The sequence below is a fragment of the Gossypium hirsutum genome, chromosome D08 (genome assembly GCF_007990345.1).
Source record: "Gossypium hirsutum isolate 1008001.06 chromosome D08, Gossypium_hirsutum_v2.1, whole genome shotgun sequence".
NCBI classification, from domain to species: Eukaryota; Viridiplantae; Streptophyta; class Magnoliopsida; order Malvales; family Malvaceae; genus Gossypium; species Gossypium hirsutum.
Window position 1 is genome coordinate 53,597,017 of NC_053444.1, and position 23,393 is coordinate 53,620,409.

Consider the following 23,393-nt stretch of genomic DNA (forward strand, 5'->3'; position numbering starts at 1 on the left):
ATGATACTTTGGCCTAAGATGTAAACTAGATTGAATTGAATATGAAATATGTTAAATTAATGTTAAATTCATTTATATAGATCCAGAAAGATCAAATAATGAGTTAGATCGAGGAAAAGAAAAGGTGTCAGATTAGTAGAAAATCATATACGAGCAACTAACGAGGTAAGTTCGTGTAACTAAATTATGTATATTAATATGTTTGAACTAAATATTGTATATGTGAATTGTATAAATGTCTTATGTATGAAATTGATTACATGTTTAATAATACCCGTTAAGTAATAAGTCCCGTTTGAATAAATGAAATTCAATGGATACAGGATTCCCCGTATTGGTTGTGGTCCTGCAATGTTGCTGACAGGGGTGAGCAAAATTCGATTCGACTCGAAAAAAATAAAAAAAATTCGAATTTTGAGTTAAACGAATCAAGTTATTCGAGTTAATCGAGTTATTCGAATCAACTCGAATTTTTTTTTTCGAATTTCGAGTTCGAATCGAGTTGAGTTTTCGAATTCGAATAACTCGAATAATTCGAATAATTCGAATAATTCGAATATCAAACTATAATATTTTACATTTTTACCCCAAACTCCCAAACCCTTTTTTCTTTTCCCTCAAAACTTTACTCATTCCCACTTTCCACCCAAAATTTTTACTCCCCTCCCCTCCCAACCCCTCAATCTACCCAAAATCCATTTCCCACCAAAATTTTACTCTTCCATTTACTTTTTCTCAAAATTTTACTCCCAAAAACCCTCAAAACCTTTTATTTTCCCCCAAAATTTTTACTCCCTCTCACTTTTCCCCTAAAACTTTTATTCTCTTCCCATCCCACCTCCCATCTACCCCAAACCCTCCCCCCTCCAATTTTTTTTAATATTTTCCCTCCAAAATTTTACTCCCCCTATTTACTTTCCCTCAAATTTTTATTCCCCAAAACTTTTTATTTTCCCCCTAAACTTTTAATTCTCACCCTTTACTCTCAAATAAAAAATCAAAATTATCCAAAAAAAATCACTAAACATAAATAGTAATAATTTTATTTATATCTACTATTTATATTATTAAATTAAATTTCACATTTTATATTATTTATATTATTGAATTGTTTAGTCATATTGAATATTTATATTAAATTGAATTCTTAATTATGCCATAAAATATTCGTGTTAAAATTTTATATTGGTATCAATTTCACATTTTATTTTTAAAATAACTTTTATTAAAAAATCATATTTTTATATTTAATATATTTTTTAATTCCAAAATACATAGTGACAAGAATTTGAAGATAATTGAAACAACTAAGCAAATAAATAAGCTAACCAGTATATAAAAAATTAATAAATAAACTATGAGGTGATGAAAGTTAATAAAAATTTTGATTAAGGTGGACAAATTTTATTACGATGGGTGACAATGGTTACAAAGACCCAAAATTATTTTTTAAAATTTAACTCGAACAAATATATTCGATTTGATTCGATTCGAATTCCATCTCACTCGACTCGATTCGAGAAAACTTCAAATAAGGTTAGGATGATAAAATGAGATTCAAAAACTCGATTAACTCGAAAATTTTCGATTCGATTCGATTCGATCGAATGCTCACCCCTAGTTGCTGACACACCATAGCTTGAAAGAGCATCCTGTTATAAGTCCTCTCGAGCTTTAAGTTATATGGTTCCTGCGAGCATACTGATCGATATTGATCATGCATGAGTTTCGGACATACCACAGCTCTTTATGAGCGTCCCAATATATGGCTCTTAATGAGCTTCCTGATATGGCTTGCTTGAAGTTCCTAATATATGGCTATCCGGAGCTTCCTGATAATAGCTCTTCAGAGTTACCTGTTAAGCTCACATGAGCTTTCTGTTTCAAACTCTTATGAGTTTCATGTTATAGCCCGGATAAGTTTCTTGTTATATAGCTCACATGAGCTTCCTGTTATATGGCTCGAGAGAGTGTTTCCTGATTATGTACTCTAATGAGTATCCCTGAATATGAATTGACGGATTACGATTTTGTACACTTTAAGTATACTACATATGTGTCCATCGATATTTCAAATAAATTCAACGGGCAAAGTTCCGACATGGGCCAAACTGAACTTGAGATGATTTGTTATGAAAATGTACATGTTGTATAGAAATATGATAAAAAAAAGTATATGAATGGAAAAGTTATTATATGATGAGCTCATTTATGTTTCTTGACAATTGTGTGAATTACAATGACTAACATGTTTGATGAAGTTGGATGTTTAGGCTATTAGCCAAATTTCTTAGATGCATTTTGTATGTTTACTTTAATGGAAATGAATAGTAAGTTAAATTTCTAGTTATACGAACTTACTAAGCATTAAATGCTTACTTTGTTTTATTTTCTCTGTTTTATAGTACTCGGAAGCTCGTAAAGGTTGGAAGCGGGTCGGAGCATCATCACAGTATCCCTCAGCTCATTTTCGTATAATTAGAAAACTAAATTAAATTATAATGGCATGTATAAGTTATTTAGCCAATGTTGGCATGATAATGTTTGGTTGTAACTAGTCATTGGAATGGTTAGTGTTAGACATATTTTGTTGTAATTATATAAGGCCTTATTGTGCTTGATGTGTGTAGTGAAATGGTTGAATGGTAGAAGTTACATAAGTATATTAAAGGTTGCATGAATTGGTAAAATATACTATTATGTTTATAGGGCCAATTAGATAAGATTGAATACTTGGAAATATTGGATGTTATGACATGAATTGAGATTGAGATTGGCTTGAATTGAAGGTCTTATTGTGACTTGTAATGGTGCAAAATTGGTTGGTTAGGTGATGCCATGCTGGGTGAGAAATGTGGCCTTAAAAATGACCTATTTTCGTCCACACGGGTGGAGACACGGGCATGTGTCTCAGCGGTGTGTGACACACGGCCTAGAACATGGGCGTATGTTTTGGCCGTGTGTCCCCCGTATCTTAAAATTTCAAAACAGAATGCTTAGGTATTTTTACACGGGCAGAGACGCGGGTGTGTGTCTCAGCCGTGTGTGGCACATGGCCTGGCACAAGGGTGTGTGACTTGGCCGTGTGAACCCTGCACCTTAATTATGCAAGTCAGTATGCTCACACAGCCTAGCACACGGGTGTGTGGCTTGACCGTGTAACCAAGTCAGTATACCCCTCTAAATTGGACATGGCCTGACCACACGGGCGTGTGTCCCCTACACATAAGGAAAATTTTGAAATTTTGTGAAAAATTCTTTGAGTTCTCAATTTAGTCCCGATTTGTTTCTATTGCATAATTTGGACCTCGAGGGTCCATTTGAGGGACAATATAATTTAATATGTTTAGTTTCGGATATGAATAGTAATTGATATGAATTAACTGTATTTGTTCTGCAAATTTTGGTAATGCTCTATAACCCTATTCTGGCGATGGATACGAGTTAGGGGTGTTACAATCTTAATTGTAAAACTAAGTTTTATTCGATCATTTTGTATAGATATTAGAAATGAAATATTTTTAAAGTAATATTGTTTTTGTGTCGAAATGGATTGTCATTGTTAAGCTAAGTTTTATTCGATTAATTTGTATGAATATTATAAATCTGTATGGATAGTATATCAGTATTTAAAAATTACCAAAAAATGATAATCACAAAAAATCAATAAATTGTCTATAAAAAATTAATAAATCAGCTAATGATGTCTTGTCCTCAAAGTATCCTCCAAGTGTGGACATGATGACCTTGTATGCCCTAGGTTCCTACAGTAATCGCATAATCTCGATTGGTTTGTCCTCTCCCGAATATCTATATTGTTGCGTATTCAAGTAGAATTTGATTAACCTTTTGAGTGGCGACGCAATGAATAATTCGGTACCAACTTGAATGAAGTGCTCGATACCGGAGGCTACATATCTGGGACCAGTAGGAATTCATAGTTCCACATGTTATGTATATGTTCTAGTTTGTACATTTCGTCCACAAAGCTCATGAAATCCAAACGTACCGATAAACATGCTGCAATTGTATAGGCGCATGGATAACTGAGTGCGTCAAATCTCCCATAGTCGCTGGTCTGTCGTCTTAGGTTTACATGGTACTCTCCCCCGAAAATACCTTGGTCCGGTCTTTTGAACTCTTTAACCCGAAATGATAGATTTGGATGCGAGTAAAACATAGAATGCATACTAGTGGCTTGTTCTACATTGTCCCTAATTTCTTTCACAATAGACTCGCAACAAATGTGACCACCCTTCATTTGTCCAACTGGGCACTTTTAGTCCACTTTACTCAAACGCACCTTGTTGGGTGTGTTTTTACTCTCCCGTTGTCAACCCTGAAAAGTTTTCCTAATATTTTTGCAAGCCATGCTTCTGCAAATAAAATATCTCGAGATTCCTATATAATATTTTCAGGGCACATGAGTAGCTTTTGCATATCTACTCGTTCCCATTGTCAACCCCCTTCACAATGTCTACCTCAAGCACGAACACAATTAACAACTCAATCGATTAATCAATTAATTGTACAATTCAATTGAATACGATTTTAATTAGATAATGTGTACATAAAAGTAAAGTTTTAATATTGATACATAGACTGATTTATTTTATCCTATTTTTATTTTTATTTATTATTATGATGTTTACTTCAAATAGTTAATATTGATGATTACTTTGATAAATAAATTTACATGAATTTTTAAACAAAATACTATTCTGACCAAAAAAAAAACTTTTGCATGATGTGTTGGAATAATGTTTTTAAAAATTCAACATTAGCTACCAAATTATCTATTAAATTTATGTCCATTGGAATATCTATTTTTTGCTACATGATCACCATATATTTAACAGAAAAAAAAATAAAAATATCCCTGTAGTGAATTTAATAAAATTTTTTTATTGGTGTTAAGAATTGAAGTTGAATTGGTAAATTCAAAAACTCGACTTTAAACCCTAAACCCATTAAAATGAGTAAAACCCTAAACCCTAACGTGCATACTAAAACCTTAAAAAACACCCTAAATAGGTTTAGGAGAGAAAATGAGTTCCATAAATTTTTAAAAATCGGCCTAATCCCACAAATTTAAAAACAAAAGCCTAATCCGATAAATATTTTAAAAAAAAACTCAGCATTTTCTGTTAATTCAGCCTTTACACTAGACCTGTCCATGGGCCGAGCGGCCCGGCCCGACGGCCCGCCCGAAATATGGGAGGGTTTGGGTAAAAATATAGGCCCGAAATATGGGCTTGGGCAAAAATTTAGGCCCGTTTAAAAAATGGGCCGAGCCTCGGGCAAGATTTTTTTGGCCCGGGCCCGGCCCGAAAAATATTAGATATATATATTTTTATTTTTAAAATATAATAGTTTTTTATTTTAAGTTTATTTACTTTCATTTCCTTGACTAGTGTTACAAAATAATAATAATAAAACATCAAGTTTGTTTTACTAATCAAATGTTAGATTTTGTTACAACAATTAATACAATTAATACAATTAATAATTGATAAATTTACTAATCAAATGTTAGATTTTATTACAACAATTAATACAATTAATAATTTGATAAATTTACTAATCAAATGTTAGATTTTATTACAACAATTAATACAATTAACAATTAATAATTTGATAATTTTACTAACAATTAATTTTAATAACAATTAGTTTTAATTTTATTAAAAAATAATTTTAATTTTAATTAAAAATGGGCCGGGCCGGGCCGGGCCTGGGCAAAATCTCAGGCCCCTGAAATTTTTTTGTGAGACCGGCTCGGCCCATGGACAGGTCTACTTTACACTTAATAAACACTCAAATAAGTCCTTAAACTTCAATTTATTTTTAAATGAAATTCTTAATATAAAATCATATTTCATTTGAAATAATGCTAATTTAAATACAAATCAAAATATAGAAACTTATTTGAGTAAATTATATATTATTTTTATGTTATAATCATGTATAAATATATAAATTTTTGTATGAATTTTAAGATACTTATGTACTTTTTATGTTATTTTTATATGCATTCTACAGTATGTTTTATTTTTCTTAATTTTTTTATTGTACAGTAACATTGCCTTCAAATTTTGAAATTTTATATTTTAATAAGCTATTAACATTCGAACTAAATTTATTTAAGATCAAGGCATGATAGTGTGGATTCTAACACAATTCAGCATGGATTGTGTAACAGCCCAATTTTCAGTAGTGTCAGAACAGTGATTTGAGATCACTAAATTCGATGAAGAAGTTAGAAATATTTTTGAATTAGTGAATTTTGTGATTTAAAAGAAATTATTAGGTAAATTGGGTCGAAAACGAGGTATCGAGACCTCGATATTATAAACTGAGCCGTAAATATTTTTATAAATATTTACGGAGTGTCAATAGGATAATATTAAAGTTTCGTTAAGAAATTTTAATGTTTCGATAGTTAATTATGAAAAAGGATTAAATTGCAATAGGGATAAAAGTTTAATTATAGATTAAAGAAAAGTTAAAAGGACCAAATAGGCAATTATGCCTTTTTCCAAAGTTGAGGCGGCATAAGTATAAAAATCTGAGATTTTTATGTGTTAAAAAATATTATATTATAGTAATGATTATGTTTTTATATTATATTATTATTAATATATTATATTATATTATATATATACATAAAACAAAAGAAAGAATAGAAAAAAAAAGAAAGAAAAGAAACAGAATAGAAGAGACGAAACAGAGAAAGAAACAGAGAGCAAAACGGGCAGAGAAGGAAGGAAAGAAAGAAAGAAAGAAAGAAAGAAAAAGAAAAAGGGAAATTTAAGGTTTTAAGGTTCCAAGCTCAATTGGTAAGTCAAATTAAGTCTTTTTCTTATAATTTTTGAGTTTTGGAATCCTAGAGATAATACTACTTGATTTATGTTGATATTTTGAAAGTTAGTAGATTGTTAGACATGAGTTATGTTGAATTAATTGATGAACTAGAGGTTAAAATGATTGAATTTTAAGTTAGAAGTTAGTGAAAGATTGATTTGTAAAATAAAATATAAGTTTTGAATTGATAGGGCTTAAATTGGAAAAAAAATACCAATATTCATAAGTATATGTTAGAGTGTGATTTTGATATTGTCATAGAAGGGAAAAATGATCAGCATGTCATAAAACATAAGAAAATAGGATGAAGTTTAATTTACGAGCCTTGGGGCAAAAGTGCAAATATGTGAAAGTTTAGGGGTAAAAATATAATTTTGCAAAAGTTTGGGTCAAGGACTGTTTTAATAAATTTGAATATTAAATAAGTTAAATTTGCTATTATAGATCAAGAAGAACGAAATTCGGGAGTAGATCGGGGAAAAGAAAAAGTAAAGGACTAAATTGTAAAGTTTAGTCACATTTTGTATCAAGGTAAGTTTACAGTAAATAAATGCAATATTCTTTTATTTTACATTATTATTGTCAATTTCCAGCATTTATATATTTATGTTATGAAAATATTTAAAGTCGAATTTAAGGTGAAGTGACAGAGGAAAAGTGTTAGAAAGCTCTGGTTGAACCCTAGGAATGTTAGGATATTAGGGTTGACAGGACAGAACAGAAATGAGCCATGTAAGTCCATATTAGAAATATGGCTTTGGAGACAGGATTGAGCCATGTAAGTCCATATTATATATGGCATTGGAGACAGGAATAATTCATGTAAGTCCATGTTAAAGACATGGCATTGGCAGGACATTGATAGACAGGAACGACCCTAGTATCCTTAGTATTCCGAGTGGTTCAACTGGTCAGGGTACGAGTTAAATTACAGTGAATTAACAGCAAAGGAAAAGTAGATTATATTTATGAAAACGGAAAGGTCAGGTAAGAAAGAAGGTAAGGGAATAAAGAAGAAGATAGAAATTGAGAAGTAAAGAAATTTATGATGTTAGATGATATTATGCATAATTATCCATTATGTTGAATGTTGTGATTTATTTGCTTGTAAGCTTACTAAGCCTAGTGCTTAATCTCTTTATTTTCTTCTTCTTATAGTACTTATCTAGCCACTCGGGGATCGAAGGAAACGTCGGAGGCCGATCACACTATCAAAGAAATAACTCGGTATAATTAGACGTTTTGTTTTGTGTATGGCATGTATAGAAACTTAGCTACTTTTGGTATAATATGAATAATGAGTGATGTGTAAGTAGTTGATGATGTATGGTTATTAAAATGATTAAGGATGAAGGTGTTTGTTGTTATGAAAGATTAGGTGATAAATTATGCATGGAAATCATAAAAGGATAAAATTTTGCAAAGAAACAGAATTCAGGCAGCACAGTGACGTGAATTTGAAAAATCACCCAAGATAGTATAAAATGAATTAGAGGGTGAATGATATATGGAATTAAATCTTGTTGAGTCTATTTTCATGGAAAAATAACGGTGTAGGAAAAAGAAATTTATATTTTAAGATATGTGAATTTTAGTAAGATAGGGTCAGAACTATTTTTGGAGTCCCCTAATCTGAGTTTAGAAAATAATTACAAATTGTACAAAAATGGTTATGAGTTGAAATTTACATGCTTAGATTCCTTAATGAGTCTATTTTCTATAGAAACAAGTAAGAACTTCATATGAAAATCCTATAGCGAGAAAACTTATTTTTAGTGACTAGAGGTCAGGGCAGTCTGGTGGTGACACAGGGGAGACTTTAACTAATAAACTGTACTAATTTGCTGAACAAAAAATTCTAAAAATTTTATGGTGAGTAGATATATGAGTCTAGTTTCAGGGAAAATTTACGGGATTAAATTTCGAGTTCTTTAGCTCAAGTTATAATTAATTTAGTAACTGCTGCGCGACTAGACAGATTTGCTGCGAATAATGAAATAAATTTTCAAACCTAGTTTTTATGCTCCGAACTGGTAAGATAAGCCAAGTAATGCCTCGTGCTCGACTCCAGAAACGGTCTCGGGTAAGGGGTGTTACATTTATTGGTATCAGAGCAGGTTTAGTCGGTTCTCGGAACAGTTAGTGTGAGAAAAAGTCTAGCTATACATGCCATACTTGTATTTTGATAGTGTGACGACTCCTGACAATTTTTTTTAATAAACATTTTGTTTTATAGTAATGGATCCCGGGTGAGCTGGTGATGATGATGTAGAAAGTAATACGCCTGCTTCCACAGAAGGGGCAGCGCCATCTGAGAATAGGCCAGTAATAGTTTATCAGGGAGGAGTGACTCGAGAAGCTCTCTTCCGAGCTTTGAATGATTTGTTTGCCGAGTTCGTTCGTACGAATCCGGCAGTTAGACCTCCACCCCCTCATGATTCTCAGGCTACCCATGCAGCTCAAGCTTCCCTAGTCACAGGTACAATGGTAAGAGAAAAGCCACCAGTTGATAGAATCAGGAAACAAGGGGTAGAAGAGTTCCGAGCAACAAAAGATGATGATGCAGAAAAGAGCAGAATTTTGGTTAGAAAATACTATCAGAGTCTTCGACGAATTATCTTGTACACCCGAGGAGTGTATGAAATGTGTAGTATCACTTCTTAGAGACTCAGCCTACTACTGGTGGAAGACACTTGTATCAGTTGTACCGAAAGAGAGGGTCACTTGGGATTTCTTTCAGGAAGAATTTCGTAAAAAGTACATCAGTCAGAGGTTTATTGACCAGAAAAGAAAGGAATTCCTGGAATTGAAACAAGGCAATATGACGGTGACCGATTATGAGCGTGAATTTGTCAGGCTCAGTAAATATGCTCAAGAATGTGTGTCCACAGAGGCTATCATGTGTAAAAGGTTTGAGGATGGGTTAAATGATGATATCCGACTGTCAGTGGGTGTCCTAGAAATAAAAGAGTTCGTTATTTTAGTTGAGAGAGCCTGTAAGGCAGAGGAGCTATTAAAAAGAAAAGGCAAAGTTGAGACAGAGACACAAGATACAAAGAAGAGACAGATGAGCAGATCATTTCAGGCTACATCCAAGAGGCCCAAAGAGTTTTCTACCAGATTTAGCTTTTCGGCAGGGCAATCTAGTCAGAATAGAGGTAGCAAATTTAAGGATCCGAAGGCTCAGACCACATCGACTACGAGTGTAGGTAATGTCAGACAGGGTAGATCAGGGTGTCCACGGTGTGGTAGACTTCATTATGGTCCTTGTCGGGCAGGCGAAAATGTTTGCTATAAATGTGGTGCTCCAGATCATTTTGTACGAGAATGTCCAGGAATGGCTAACCGAGAGGTAACACAGAGTGCTAGATTCGGAAATGCTCCTACTAGAGGCAGATCACCGAGGCAACTAGGAGTAGGAGCAAGTAACAGAGGTACCTCTGGAGATTCAATTGTGAGACCAGATGTTAGAGCCCCTGCAAGGACTTATGCTATTCGTGCACGCGAAGAGGCATCCTTCCCCGATATGATTACGGGTACATTTTCTCTACATGATATTAATGTCATTGCTCTGATTGATCCGGGTTCGACTCATTCTTATGTTTGTATGAAATTGATGCCTAGTATAAGTATGCCTATAGAATCTACAAAATTTGTGATTAAAGTATCGAATCCATTAGGCAAGCATGTATTAGTAGATAAAGTATGTAGAAATTGTCCTTTAATGATTAGAGGCTACTGTTTTCCGGCCGATCTCATGCTATTGCCATTTGATGAGTTTGATGTGATTCTTGGTATGGTGAAAGGTGCCGGATATTTACCGATCATAAAAGCTTGAAATACTTGATGACTCAAAAAGACTTGAATTTGAGGCAAAGAAGATGGTTAGAATTGCTTAAAGATTATGAGTTAGTGGTTGATTATCACCCAGGTAAGGCAAATGTAGTTGCTGACGCTTTAAGCAGGAAACTTTTATTTACATTGCAAGCTTTGAATACCAATTTAGCCATGTTAGATGATAGTTCTATTTTAGCTGAATTTAGAGCTAAACCGGTATTTCTTGAAGAGATTTGTGAAGCTCAGAAAGATGATAATGAGTTACAAGCTAAAAGAGTTCAATGTGAGTCAGGCATAGAATCAGATTTCTGGATTGGTTCTGATGGTTGTTTGATGTTTAGAGACATAATTTGTGTACCAAAGAATGATGAGCTTATTCGAAAGATTTTACAGGAAGCACATAACAGTTCTTTATCTATTCATCCAGGCAGTACAAAAATGTATAATGATTTGAAGAAATTGTATGGGTGGGTAGGAATGAAAAGAGATATTTCAGAGTTTGTTTCTAGATGCTTGATTTGTCAATAGGTAAAGGCCGAACATCAGGTACCCTCAGGATTATTGCAACCTGTGCTAGTTCCGGAATGGAAATGGGACAGAGTTACTATGGATTTTGTGACAGGATTGCCGTTAACACTGAAAAAGAAAGATGCAGTATGGGTTGTGATTGATAAGCTAACTAAGTCGGCTCATTTTATCCCAATCCGTATGGATTATTCACTTGACAAGTTGGCCGAGTTATACATTTCAGAGATAGTTAGACTACATGGAGTGCATTATTGATGTTGAAGTATTGTTCTATCTATATGGTTGGAACGTCAGTTCTATTATGGCATTATGGTTTTTAATCTATCTGATGGTTGTGGCTTCGGTATAGTTTAAAGCTTCGATGTTAATGATTGAAATATTTTTATTATATATAATTCCTTTCTAGTTTTCGTGAAAGGGGTTGACATCGGCAAAAGTGTAGATGGAGGAAGATTGAGCTCAAACTTGTATTTTGGTTTTCACTTCTCAGGTAATTCTGAAATTATGTCAACAAGTCAATAATGGAATGTCAAAATTCGTTTGAGTTAAATGCTATTTGTGGAAATTTTCGATTGGTGTTCCGAGAGGATTATGATATATGGTATATCTGGATTGTTTTGACAACAAGAAGATTGGATTATTCTGAAATGTTACTATCTGATAGATAAAATCGACTCAGTTGTTTTAATCAGAGTGGGTTATTCATTGAAAAGTTAATTGAGTTATAATCAGTGATGGAATCAGTACATCTTGGGTCTCCACAATGGGTTTAAATTATCTGTTTTCTTATCGCTGGATGGGTTTCCGAGATCTTCGTTCAAAGGTATTAAATAAGATAATTCGGGTTTCTCAGTTATGTTTCGACAGACAATTACTGGACATTTCTTGGTAGTCATACTACTAGTGAAAAAGTGATGGCAAGAAAACATCAGAGCTGCTCAGTTAAGTTCAGGCATAGTATCAATTTCTAAAATGAGTTTTGGTATGAGTTCGGAAGTGATATGAGTTATGATTAATTTTTATGGACTTCGATTGAAAGGGGTGAAGAAAGATTTGACTTAATAGCTTGTATCAGGTGAGAAATTTCGAGGACGAAATTTTTTTTAAGGGGGGGAGAGTTGTAACAGCCCAATTTTCAGTAGTGTCAGAACAGTGATTTGAGATCACTAAATTCGATGAAGAAGTTAGAAATATTTTTGAATTAGTGAATTTTGTGATTTAAAAGAAATTATTAGGTAAATTGGGTCGAAAACGAGGTATCGAGACCTCGATATTATAAACTGAGCCGTAAATATTTTTATAAATATTTACGGAGTGTCAATAGGATAATATTAAAGTTTCGTTAAGAAATTTTAATGTTTCGATAGTTAATTATGAAAAAGGATTAAATTGCAATAGGGATAAAAGTTTAATTATAGATTAAAGAAAAGTTAAAAGGACCAAATAGGCAATTATGCCTTTTTCCAAAGTTGAGGCGGCATAAGTATAAAAATCTGAGATTTTTATGTGTTAAAAAATATTATATTATAGTAATGATTATGTTTTTATATTATATTATTATTAATATATTATATTATATTATATATATACATAAAACAAAAGAAAGAATAGAAAAAAGAAAGAAAGAAAAGAAACAGAATAGAAGAGACGAAACAGAGAAAGAAACAGAGAGCAAAACGGGCAGAGAAGGAAGGAAAGAAAGAAAGAAAGAAAGAAAGAAAAAGAAAAAGGGAAATTTAAGGTTTTAAGGTTCCAAGTTCAATTGGTAAGTCAAATTAAGTCTTTTTCTTATAATTTTTGAGTTTTTGGAATCCTAGAGATAATACTACTTGATTTATGTTGATATTTTGAAAGTTAGTAGATTGTTAGACATGAGTTATGTTGAATTAATTGATGAACTAGAGGTTAAAATGATTGAATTTTAAGTTAGAAGTTAGTAAAAGATTGATTTGTAAAATAAAATATAAGTTTTGAATTGATAGGGCTTAAATTGGAAAAAAATACCAATATTCATAAGTATATGTTAGAGTGTGATTTTGATATTGCCATAGAAGGGAAAAATGATCAGCATGTCATAAAACATAAGAAAATAGGATGAAGTTTAATTTACGAGCCTTGGGGCAAAAGTGCAAATATGTGAAAGTTTAGGGGTAAAAATATAATTTTGCAAAAGTTTGGGTCAAGGACTGTTTTAATAAATTTGAATATTAAATAAGTTAAATTTGCTATTATAGATCAAGAAGAACGAAATTCGGGAGTAGATCGGGGAAAAGAAAAAGTAAAGGACTAAATTGTAAAGTTTAGTCACATTTTGTATCAAGGTAAGTTTACAGTAAATAAATGCAATATTCTTTTATTTTACATTATTATTGTCAATTTCCAGCATTTATATATTTATGTTATGAAAATATTTAAAGTCGAATTTAAGGTGAAGTGACAGAGGAAAAGTGTTAGAAAGCTCCGGTTGAACCCTAGGAATGTTAGGATATTAGGGTTGACAGGACAGAACAGAAATGAGCCATGTAAGTCCATATTAGAAATATGGCTTTGGAGACAGGATTGAGCCATGTAAGTCCATATTATATATGGCATTGGAGACAGGAATAATTCATGTAAGTCCATGTTAAAGACATGGCATTGGCAGGACATTGATAGACAGGAACGACCCTAGTATCCTTAGTATTCCGAGTGGTTCAACTGGTCAGGGTACGAGTTAAATTACAGTGAATTAACAGCAAAGGAAAAGTAGATTATATTTATGAAAACGGAAAGGTCAGGTAAGAAAGAAGGTAAGGGAATAAAGAAGAAGATAGAAATTGAGAAGTAAAGAAATTTATGATGTTAGATGATATTATGCATAATTATCCATTATGTTGAATGTTGTGATTTATTTGCTTGTAAGCTTACTAAGCCTAGTGCTTAATCTCTTTATTTTCTTCTTCTTATAGTACTTATCTAGCCACTCGGGGATCGAAGGAAACGTCGGAGGCCGATCACACTATCAAAGAAATAACTCGGTATAATTAGACGTTTTGTTTTGTGTATGGCATGTATAGAAACTTAGCTACTTTTGGTATAATATGAATAATGAGTGATGTGTAAGTAGTTGATGATGTATGGTTATTAAAATGATTAAGGATGAAGGTGTTTGTTGTTATGAAAGATTAGGTGATAAATTATGCATGGAAATCATAAAAGGATAAAATTTTGCAAAGAAACAGAATTCAGGCAGCACAGTGACGTGAATTTGAAAAATCACCCAAGATAGTATAAAATGAATTAGAGGGTGAATGATATATGGAATTAAATCTTGTTGAGTCTATTTTCATGGAAAAATAACGGTGTAGGAAAAAGAAATTTATATTTTAAGATATGTGAATTTTAGTAAGATAGGGTCAGAACTGTTTTTGGAGTCCCCTAATCTGAGTTTAGAAAATAATTACAAATTGTACAAAAATGGTTATGAGTTGAAATTTACATGCTTAGATTCCTTAATGAGTCTATTTTCTATAGAAACAAGTAAGAACTTCATATGAAAATCCTATAGCGAGAAAACTTATTTTTAGTGACTAGAGGTCAGGGCAGTCTGGTGGTGACACAGGGGAGACTTTAACTAATAAACTGTACTAATTTGCTGAACAAAAAATTCTAAAAATTTTATGGTGAGTAGATATATGAGTCTAGTTTCAGGGAAAATTTACGGGATTAAATTTCGAGTTCTTTAGCTCAAGTTATAATTAATTTAGTAACTGCTGCGCGACTAGACAGATTTGCTGCGAATAATGAAATAAATTTTCAAACCTAGTTTTTATGCTCCGAACTGGTAAGATAAGCCAAGTAATGCCTCGTGCTCGACTCCAGAAATGGTCTCGGGTAAGGGGTGTTACAGATTGTGATTAAGTATAAACTTTTATCAACCATATATATTTATTAATCATGGTTAAGCGAGATGACAAGGGTTTACTTTGACTAGTGGTTAAAGGTTCAATCCTTGTCCTAAGTATGAAGCAGCTTTATAACTCATGCCTAGCGGAGCTTAAGAAATGCGGAGATTTTTAATACTATTTATTTTATATAAAAAAATAACACATACTTGCTAACAACCTCTTGACTTGGTGGCAAGAGCATTTATGTTGTGCGCGTTTGCTTTTTTTTCATTGTTTTGTTCAACTATTGCCTACCTTTTTCTCCCTCCTACTTAGGGGTGAGTATTCGATCGAGTTGAGTCGAATCGAGTCAAAAAATTTCGAGTTAGTCGAGTTGACGATTCCCATTTTAGCAACTGAATTCAATTTGAATTTTTTTCGAATCGGATCAAATCGAGTCAAAAAATTTCGAGTCAAGTCGAGTTAGCGAATCTTATTATTTATACTCAATGTTGCGTTTACATGAACCGATTATTTAACTAGTAAACGGAGTATAAAATTATTTAACTACATAAACAATATAATAGTTTTACCTTTTAACTTAACGAGTAAACATTTATCAAAATAACGTGGTTTTGCTTATTAACTTAATGGTTTTGACTTTTAACTTTAGAAAAAGTAAACATTTATCAAAATGACGTAGTTTTACCTTTTCTTATTTAGATTTTCGGATAAATCAAATTGTGTAATTCATATTCGAGTTAAACCGAAAAACTTAATTTTTTATTCGAGTTGATCCAAATAACTTGATTAACTCAAATGACTTGAACTATTTAATTCAAAATTTGAAAATTTTATCGAGTTTTTCGAAACGAATCGAATTTTGCTCACCCCTACTCCTACCAACTCTCACTTTCTTTGTTTTCCACATGCCTTCTCTCTTTCAGTTTCTAGATATGTTTTGTGGGTACCTTTACTGTCTTCACAAGTCGTGATGGATCGATGACAGTGCCTGTCGTCGTTGAACCTCCACCAACTTACCGGCAATTTCTCTTGGAAAGTGGGTTGGTCGTAGATACTCGAATGGTGACTTTTCATCTGCTTCTTAATTTGTTTCTGTTTTGAGAGTATTTCAAAATAATAAATAATTTTACGAGTTGGTTTGGACCCATGTTTTCTTAAGTATTATATATTTTTTTTGTTTCTTTTTCATTGTTTAATTAGTCTTTTACTTTTTGAAGTTTTTTGTCTTGTCTAGTACAATTTTTTTAGTCTTGCTTTTGCAAGTAATTTTAAGAAGGATTTTGTCACAATTCTTTCCAATTTGGTGGATGCTTGATTATTTTTCCGATTTTGCCCGTTAGTTTGGATTATTCGAGGCTGATTTTCTTATCATGTTAAGTGCTTGCAACTACTCTAGATATGTCGTGCTTAAGTTGTGACATAGTTATCAACGTGCCATAATGTTCTATTGATGCTAAAGCTAAAACCTCAGTCATGTTGATGGAGCTTGTCCTTCATCGCCGATGATGGGTGTTTATTTTGCTAAGAATGAAGACATACAATGTCATGTCAGCACAAAATACACGTAGATTATCACATGAATTATCACACTAAAATAATTAAAAATTAATGTTTTAATTAGCATTTAAGTTAAAAAATCGGCTCTTTTTTAAAAGCAAGTGATCAAATCTAGCTAAAATAATAAAGATCCAATATAAAAAAAAGTAAATAATTTATTATTATATTTTTACGTGGTTTTAGTTAAAAACCAGATTTGGTAACACAAAATGAAAAAAGAATCAAAATAATGAAGCTTTTATAATTTAAAAACTGTTTTTTACAATATAATATATTTAATTATTTACTGCTGGTTTTTACAAAACCACCAAACAGTTTCATGTTTTAAAACTATATTTTTAACATACTTTTAAAACACTTTATTTGAAACAACCTTTCTGTAATGTAGATTCTGTTCCAACGTCCTTAAAATTTTAATATAGCAGCTACCGACCGCGTGCTAAATACAAGGGCCTCGCCAAACCCACAAATTGGTCCCACCACCAATGCGTTCCGCCGAATGAAAATCAATATGTATTAGAAATATCCAATTGATGCTGACAAATAATCAGTGCCAACGCCCTATAGGTTGGATTATAATCCAAATATCTTAATAACAAATGATTGGGTTTTGCTCCAACGACTTATGCATCCATAGTGCTAAAGTGAAAATCGACGAGGAAAACCAATGGTGAAAATGGGTGATTTTTTTAATTAGAGTATTTATTGTTGGTAGTAGTGATTAATTTTCTCGTTGTGGGTGTTTCTTGAAAAAGTAATCAGCTGGCCATGAAATGCATTTTATTTCCTGAAGTGAGAATTGAATCACCGAACATATAATTAAGGAATGTAGAAAAACGCAGCAAAATGATAAACCAAACAGATGATTTCCATTGAAAAAGAATACATCCTAGAGATTGAATTTACTGTATTTATACAATATTTCTTGCTGAACAGCTTCAATAACTTGTTAATAGAAAACAACTTCTTTAACTGCTAACTGCTTAACAAACAACCAGTTAATTATTGACTTATTCCTTGACATTCACCTAGCTGATGCACCTCTATCATCTTCTACTTTGTAAGGACTCAAGTCTGTTGACAACTTTAAGTTGTGTTCTGAATTTGGTAAAACACCTAGCTGAAAGGGGTTTGGTGAGCACATCAGCCACCTGATCTTGAGCTGGAACATGACCAACAACTAACTTTCTTGTGGTCACCTTTTCACGAACAAAAAATAAATCAAGCTCCACATGCTTGAACTTGGAATGTAGAATTGGATTAGCAGATACGACCACTGTATTTGAATTGTCACACCAAAGAGCTGCCTTTCTAGCAAGCTGAACTCTTAACTCTCCCAATAAATACTCCAGCCAAGTGACTTCTATTGTAGCATGAGCAAGGCTCCTGTATTCTGTTTCTGCCGACAAACGAGATACCACTTGTTGTTTCTTTAAACCCCAAGATACAGGATTCCCACCAAGGAAAATACAAAAACTCGACGTTGAACGTCTGTCATCATGATCATTTCCCCAACTAGCATCTAAATAACCAATAAGAGACAGACGAGAGGCAACAGTAAAATAAACACCATGATCTATCGTTGCCTGTAAATGTATTAAAATATGTTTAATAGCTTTGAAATGATGATCGAGGGGCTTATGCATGAACTGACAGACCCTGTTGACAGCAAATGTAATATCAGGCCTGGTAATCACGATGTATTAAAGGGCCCCTACGATGTTCCTGTATTCTGATTCATTGTCAATAGGACTCCCCGTATGAGCAGACAACATACAAGAAGATATCATGGAAGTAGGAATACCTTTGGACCTTTCCATGTGACTTTGTTGTAGCAAGTCTTGAATGTATTTTCGTTGACTAAGAAAGAGTCCCGAAGCGGTATGTGTGACTTCGATACCCAAAAAGTAACTCAACTGTCCCAATTACTTAAGAGTAAATCTCGAATCTAAGGACTCTACAAAGGTATCAACACTTGACTGATGATTGCATGTGACTATAATGTCATCGACATATACCAGAACATATAGAAGAATCTTACCAGACTATTTAATAAACAAAGAAGCATCAGATTTTGATAACACAAAACCATAGGCAACAATGTGATATCTCAACTTTTGAAACCAGGCCTGATGTGCCTTGTTTGAGGCCATACAGTGCCTTCTTAAGCTTGCACACTAATGGTTGACCTCCATTATGACGTTCAAAACTTGGGGGCCGAAGCATGTATAGTTCTTCATTAAGATACCCATTAAGAAAAGTATTATTTATATTTACTACCTCAAAGCCCAGCCAAACGTAAACGCAAGGGAAAAAAATCACTTGAATTGCTGTAGGCTTAACAACCAGACTAAAGGTTTCATGGAAATCAATACCTGCTTCTTGAAGATACCCTTTGACAATAAGCCTGTCTTTATAATGAGCCACAGAGCCATCCGCATGTCTTTTGATTTTGAAAACCCATCTGTTAGGAGGCAAAGATACAAGCTCCCATGTTTGATTATGCATTAGTGCATAGTATTCCTGCTGGGCAGCTTTAGTCCACTCAGGACTTAAAAATGTCTTGTCAATAGTCAAAAGCTCATGTTTAGCTAAGTCAGTAGTATAAAGCTTTGGTTTAAAAATACCATGCTTAGACCGTGTTTGCATAGGATGTGTGTTGGAACCAGGTGCAGCTGAAGATGCAGGAGCAACTCCAAATTGATCTATATGAACACTAGTAAAAATTGGACTAGAACAAGAAGAAGATGCCTTATGTGACTTTTTGAGAGAACCACTCGATTGATTAACATGTGTGACAATGCCAGTAGTCAGCCTTTAAATGGAACTAGACAAGGAAGATGTAGTACCAGTACCAGGTGATGGAACGGCTAAAAAACCAGGTTGATCAATAGGTGTAGAGACTCTAACATTCAACGCATCACCAGAACCAGACAAAGAGCCAGCAGCACCAGGATCAGATGATTGAGCAACTGAAATACCAAAAGACCATTCACTCAGAGTTTTATGCAACAAAGGAACACTTGATTGTTGATGCATCATTGATAAGTCGGTCTTTGTAGAAGGAGTCTTTGTCTTGGCAAATGGATAGAAAGCTTCATTAAATATTACATGCCTGGACACAAAAATTCTACCACTGTCATCAAGAAATCTATAACCTTTATGGTTAGGACTATAACCAAGATAGGTGCAAGCTCGAGACTAGTATTAAAGCTTATGGTTATTATAAGGTCTAAGATACGGGAAACAACGACAACCAAAAACCTTAAGCAACATATAATCTGGTGAAGTATGATACAACCGTTCATAAGGGGATTGCCTTTTTAGAACAGACGTGGGTAGTCTATTAATCAAGTAAACAACATGCAAAAATGCATGACTCCAATGATGCATAGGCAAGGAAGCTTGAGCAAGCAACGTGAGACATGTTTCAACCAAATGTCTGTGTTTCCTCTCGAAAATTCCATTTTATTCAGAAGTATGGGGGTAAGTCAACCTGTGTTGAACACCAAGCTGAGAGAGGACTATAGCCAGTGGTCTGTACTCACCACCCTAGTCACTTTGAAACATTTTAAATTTGCACCCAAACTGAACTTCCACAAACTTAGAAAATTGAATAAACTTGGCAAAAAATTTAGCCTTTGTCTTTAAGAGATAAATCCAAGTATATCAACTATATGCATCTACAAAAGACAGATAATAGAGACAACTTTCAGAAGGAAGAGGAGCCAGTCCCCACAAATCTTACACAACAAGTTCAAAGGGTGAAGAATATACAATCTGAGAATCATTGGAAACCAGTTTATGTGATTTTTCTAACTGACAAGGAGCACATACCCTAGGCAGTGTGGACTTATTTGGAAAAATATTACAACTTCGAAGTACTTGATGAAGAGTTTTTATACAAGGGTGGCCAAGTCTTTTGTGCCACAACTCTAACATAGAACAAGAACCGTCACGAGTGTGAACCTCAGCAGTATGTGCACACTGAAAACCACCAACAGAACCAGCAGAATCTCCTTGTTGTGGTGATGTATCAAAATGGTACAACCCTTTATGGATGTGACCCACCAGCAAAACCGTCCTTGTCTTGATTTCCTTCACAAAGCAATGAAAGGGATGAAATTCGAAAAACACCTGATTATCCTTTGCAAACTGAGCTACAGAAATCAAATTTTTGCAGACATTTGGAACATGTAAAACAAGTTTAAGGTGTAAAATCCTATTACTAATAACAATTGAGGAGGCCCCTACATGAATGATAGGAGCAGGAACACCATTGCCCATCAGAAGTTGACTCATACCTGTATATTCAATAGGATTATTGAGTGTCAAAACATCATTGGTAATATGGTTTGTGGAACCTGAATTTGGGTACCAAATTTGACCAGCATCATTGGTAGAAGTTACTGAAAAATGACACCCTGGTTGACCACCACGTTCTTGAGAACTAGGAGTTCTATTAGAGTATTGATGCATTGCACAATTTGATGCAGATTTTTCTACCTGTTGTGAATCGAGAAGTTGATGATGATTCACTGACATGGACTAACCTTCACCAGAGACACTTGAAAAACTTTCATCAAATCTATAATAACATTTTTGGACAACATGGCCAACTTTACCACATAGTTGACATTGGGGGCGAGTGTGAGAAAATCTACCCCCCACGACTCCTACCACGATGGAAGCCTCTATGTCATTGAAAACCACCACCACGATATTGTTACTTATTCCCTTGATAGTCAGAATTCTTTGATGGACCTATATCTTTACGGGCTTGTTTGCTAGCTAAATTAGCTTGGACAGGGATATTAGCCAGGAACTCAACTTGTTTTGCTTCACAGTCTAGCAGTATTTCAGTTAACAGATCAAGAGAAAGATAAGTAGTTGAAGTTACCATCCGTACCAACTCATATTCAACTGATAGCCCTGCAAGAATAATGCTAACCTATTCTTGCTTCGATATTATGCTTCCCGCAGCAATCAATGTATCACTCATTGACTTAATCTTTGCCAAATAATCTTTGATTGATATGTGACTCTTCTTCTGAGAATACAACGCATGTCGTAGACTCGATATCTTGACAGTAGACTTGGTGGCGAACTTTTTTTCAATTGTAGCCCACAAATCAAAACTAGTACGAGCACTAGTAAGATAGATCAAGATCTCATTGAACATAGTCGGTAATAGCCAATAAGCCAATAGCTTGTCTTATTGAACATGCAATACATAATCAAAATTCTTAACCTACTTCCCATCTTTATCAACAACGAACTAAGTAGGAACCCTGGTAGTTACCAAAATAAAGTCTTGCACACCATATCCTTCAAGAATCAACATGATTTGGTGTTTCCATAGAACAAAATTGCTTTCACCAAGTTTAACAGTATCGTGTTTAGGAAACTGTTGAACCTTCTTCCTAACAACAGAAGTTACTGAACTAGGATCTGAACAAGGAAAGTTGACTTGCTCTCCAGCACCATTAGAAGAATTATGGTGACTGTCTGCAACCACCTCTGGTGCCATAACAATTGAACACAACACAGAAAGAAAGAGAAAAAAACTACGTAGAGAAACGCAGCAAAATGATAAACCAAACAGATGATTTCCATTGAAAAAGAATACATCATAGAGATTGAATTTACTGTATTTATACAATATTTCTTGTTGAATAGCTTGAACAACTTGTTAACAGAAAATAACTTCTTTAACTACTAACTGCTTAACAAGTACCAGTTAATTGTTGACTTATTCCTTGACAAGGAATAAGGTGAACAACCATCACACAATACATCTCATGGTATTAACTCTTCTTAAAAAACCAAAAGGATGGATGAGATAGTATCAATTCTCACATAAAAGAATCAGATAGAAGTAGTCTTCATCTCAAGAAGAGAAAGAAGCTTATATTATTGAAAAAAAATTCATGTCAGCAACACAAAAACTAAAGAACTCCTGGTACTAACCAAAAGATCATCCCACACTTTGGTTAAAGAAAAGACATGATTACACCTCATAGATGGTGAAAGACTCAGTGTACCATGGTTAATTGGTTTCCACTAGGTAAAACCATCCAAGGAAGATTTTTCTTCAAGCTATTCATATGAAAGACACACTTTAGCATTTTGCTTTCCTTATTTCTTTTCAATTTACCATTCTCTCTTACAATTTTAAGTTGTACAACCTTCTAGATCTATATAAAGTTTTGAGTTGTTTGATTTTGCTTATTTCTTATTGGATACGTTTTATTTTACACAAAATGATTTTAGAAAAGTTTCTTAAATGGATATTTATTGTGATGTCTAAAATAATAAAGTTGGTCAAATATATATGTCGAAGCTATAAAGAGATCTCAAATTGTCGGTTTTCTTTAGGAAGGTTGCCAAAATTTTCAATAAACTCGAATAAAAGTCTTATCTATTCAAACTTTCAATTGATTGATCTTTTCCATATTTTTGAACTCATGGTTACTTAAAGAGTGGACTATAATTTAAAAAAACTAAAAACAATACCAAATTGAGACACTCAATGGGAGGGTTGGATAATCTTTTTGCATAAAACTGAACCAATTCCAAATCTCTCTATATTTTAAATTATAATTACTAGATCGACACAATTATAATTCCTCCTAGAAAGAAATATGCAATAATTTAATTCTTATTTGAAGTTGTAATTTAATCAAACTAAATGAGTCATAGTCCAATTAAAACACC

General features: G+C 33.4%; 1 protein-coding gene across 2 annotated transcripts; it reads right to left on the reverse strand.

The window, feature by feature from the left end:
* Positions 1 to 20,391: 20,391 nt before the first annotated feature.
* LOC121219854 (uncharacterized) lies at positions 20,392 to 22,313 on the reverse strand. Of its 2 annotated transcripts, none has more exons than XR_005916855.1 (2): positions 20,981 to 22,313; positions 20,392 to 20,774 (listed from the first exon to the last, which is right to left on the reverse strand). XR_005916855.1 is itself a non-coding variant. In XM_041098394.1 (2 exons), exons 1-2 carry the CDS (start codon positions 21,219 to 21,221, stop codon positions 20,421 to 20,423), a joined length of 645 nt encoding a protein of 214 aa, XP_040954328.1. In that variant the 5' UTR covers positions 21,222 to 22,308; the 3' UTR covers positions 20,392 to 20,420. The 2 variants fall into 2 exon arrangements, 1 of the variants encoding a protein (XP_040954328.1); XM_041098394.1 differs by having other exon boundaries at positions 20,931 to 22,308.
* Between the last annotated feature and the right edge of the window lie 1,080 nt (positions 22,314 to 23,393).

Coding starts and splice junctions, on each gene's coding strand:
- LOC121219854 (XM_041098394.1), bottom strand. CDS start 21,221: ATGTCAGTGAATCATCATCAACTTCTCGATTCACAACAGGTAGAAAAA. Junction 20,775..20,930: donor TTCCTGCTCCTATCATTCAT/GTAGGGGCCTCC, acceptor TGCTTTGTGAAG/GAAATCAAGACAAGGACGGT.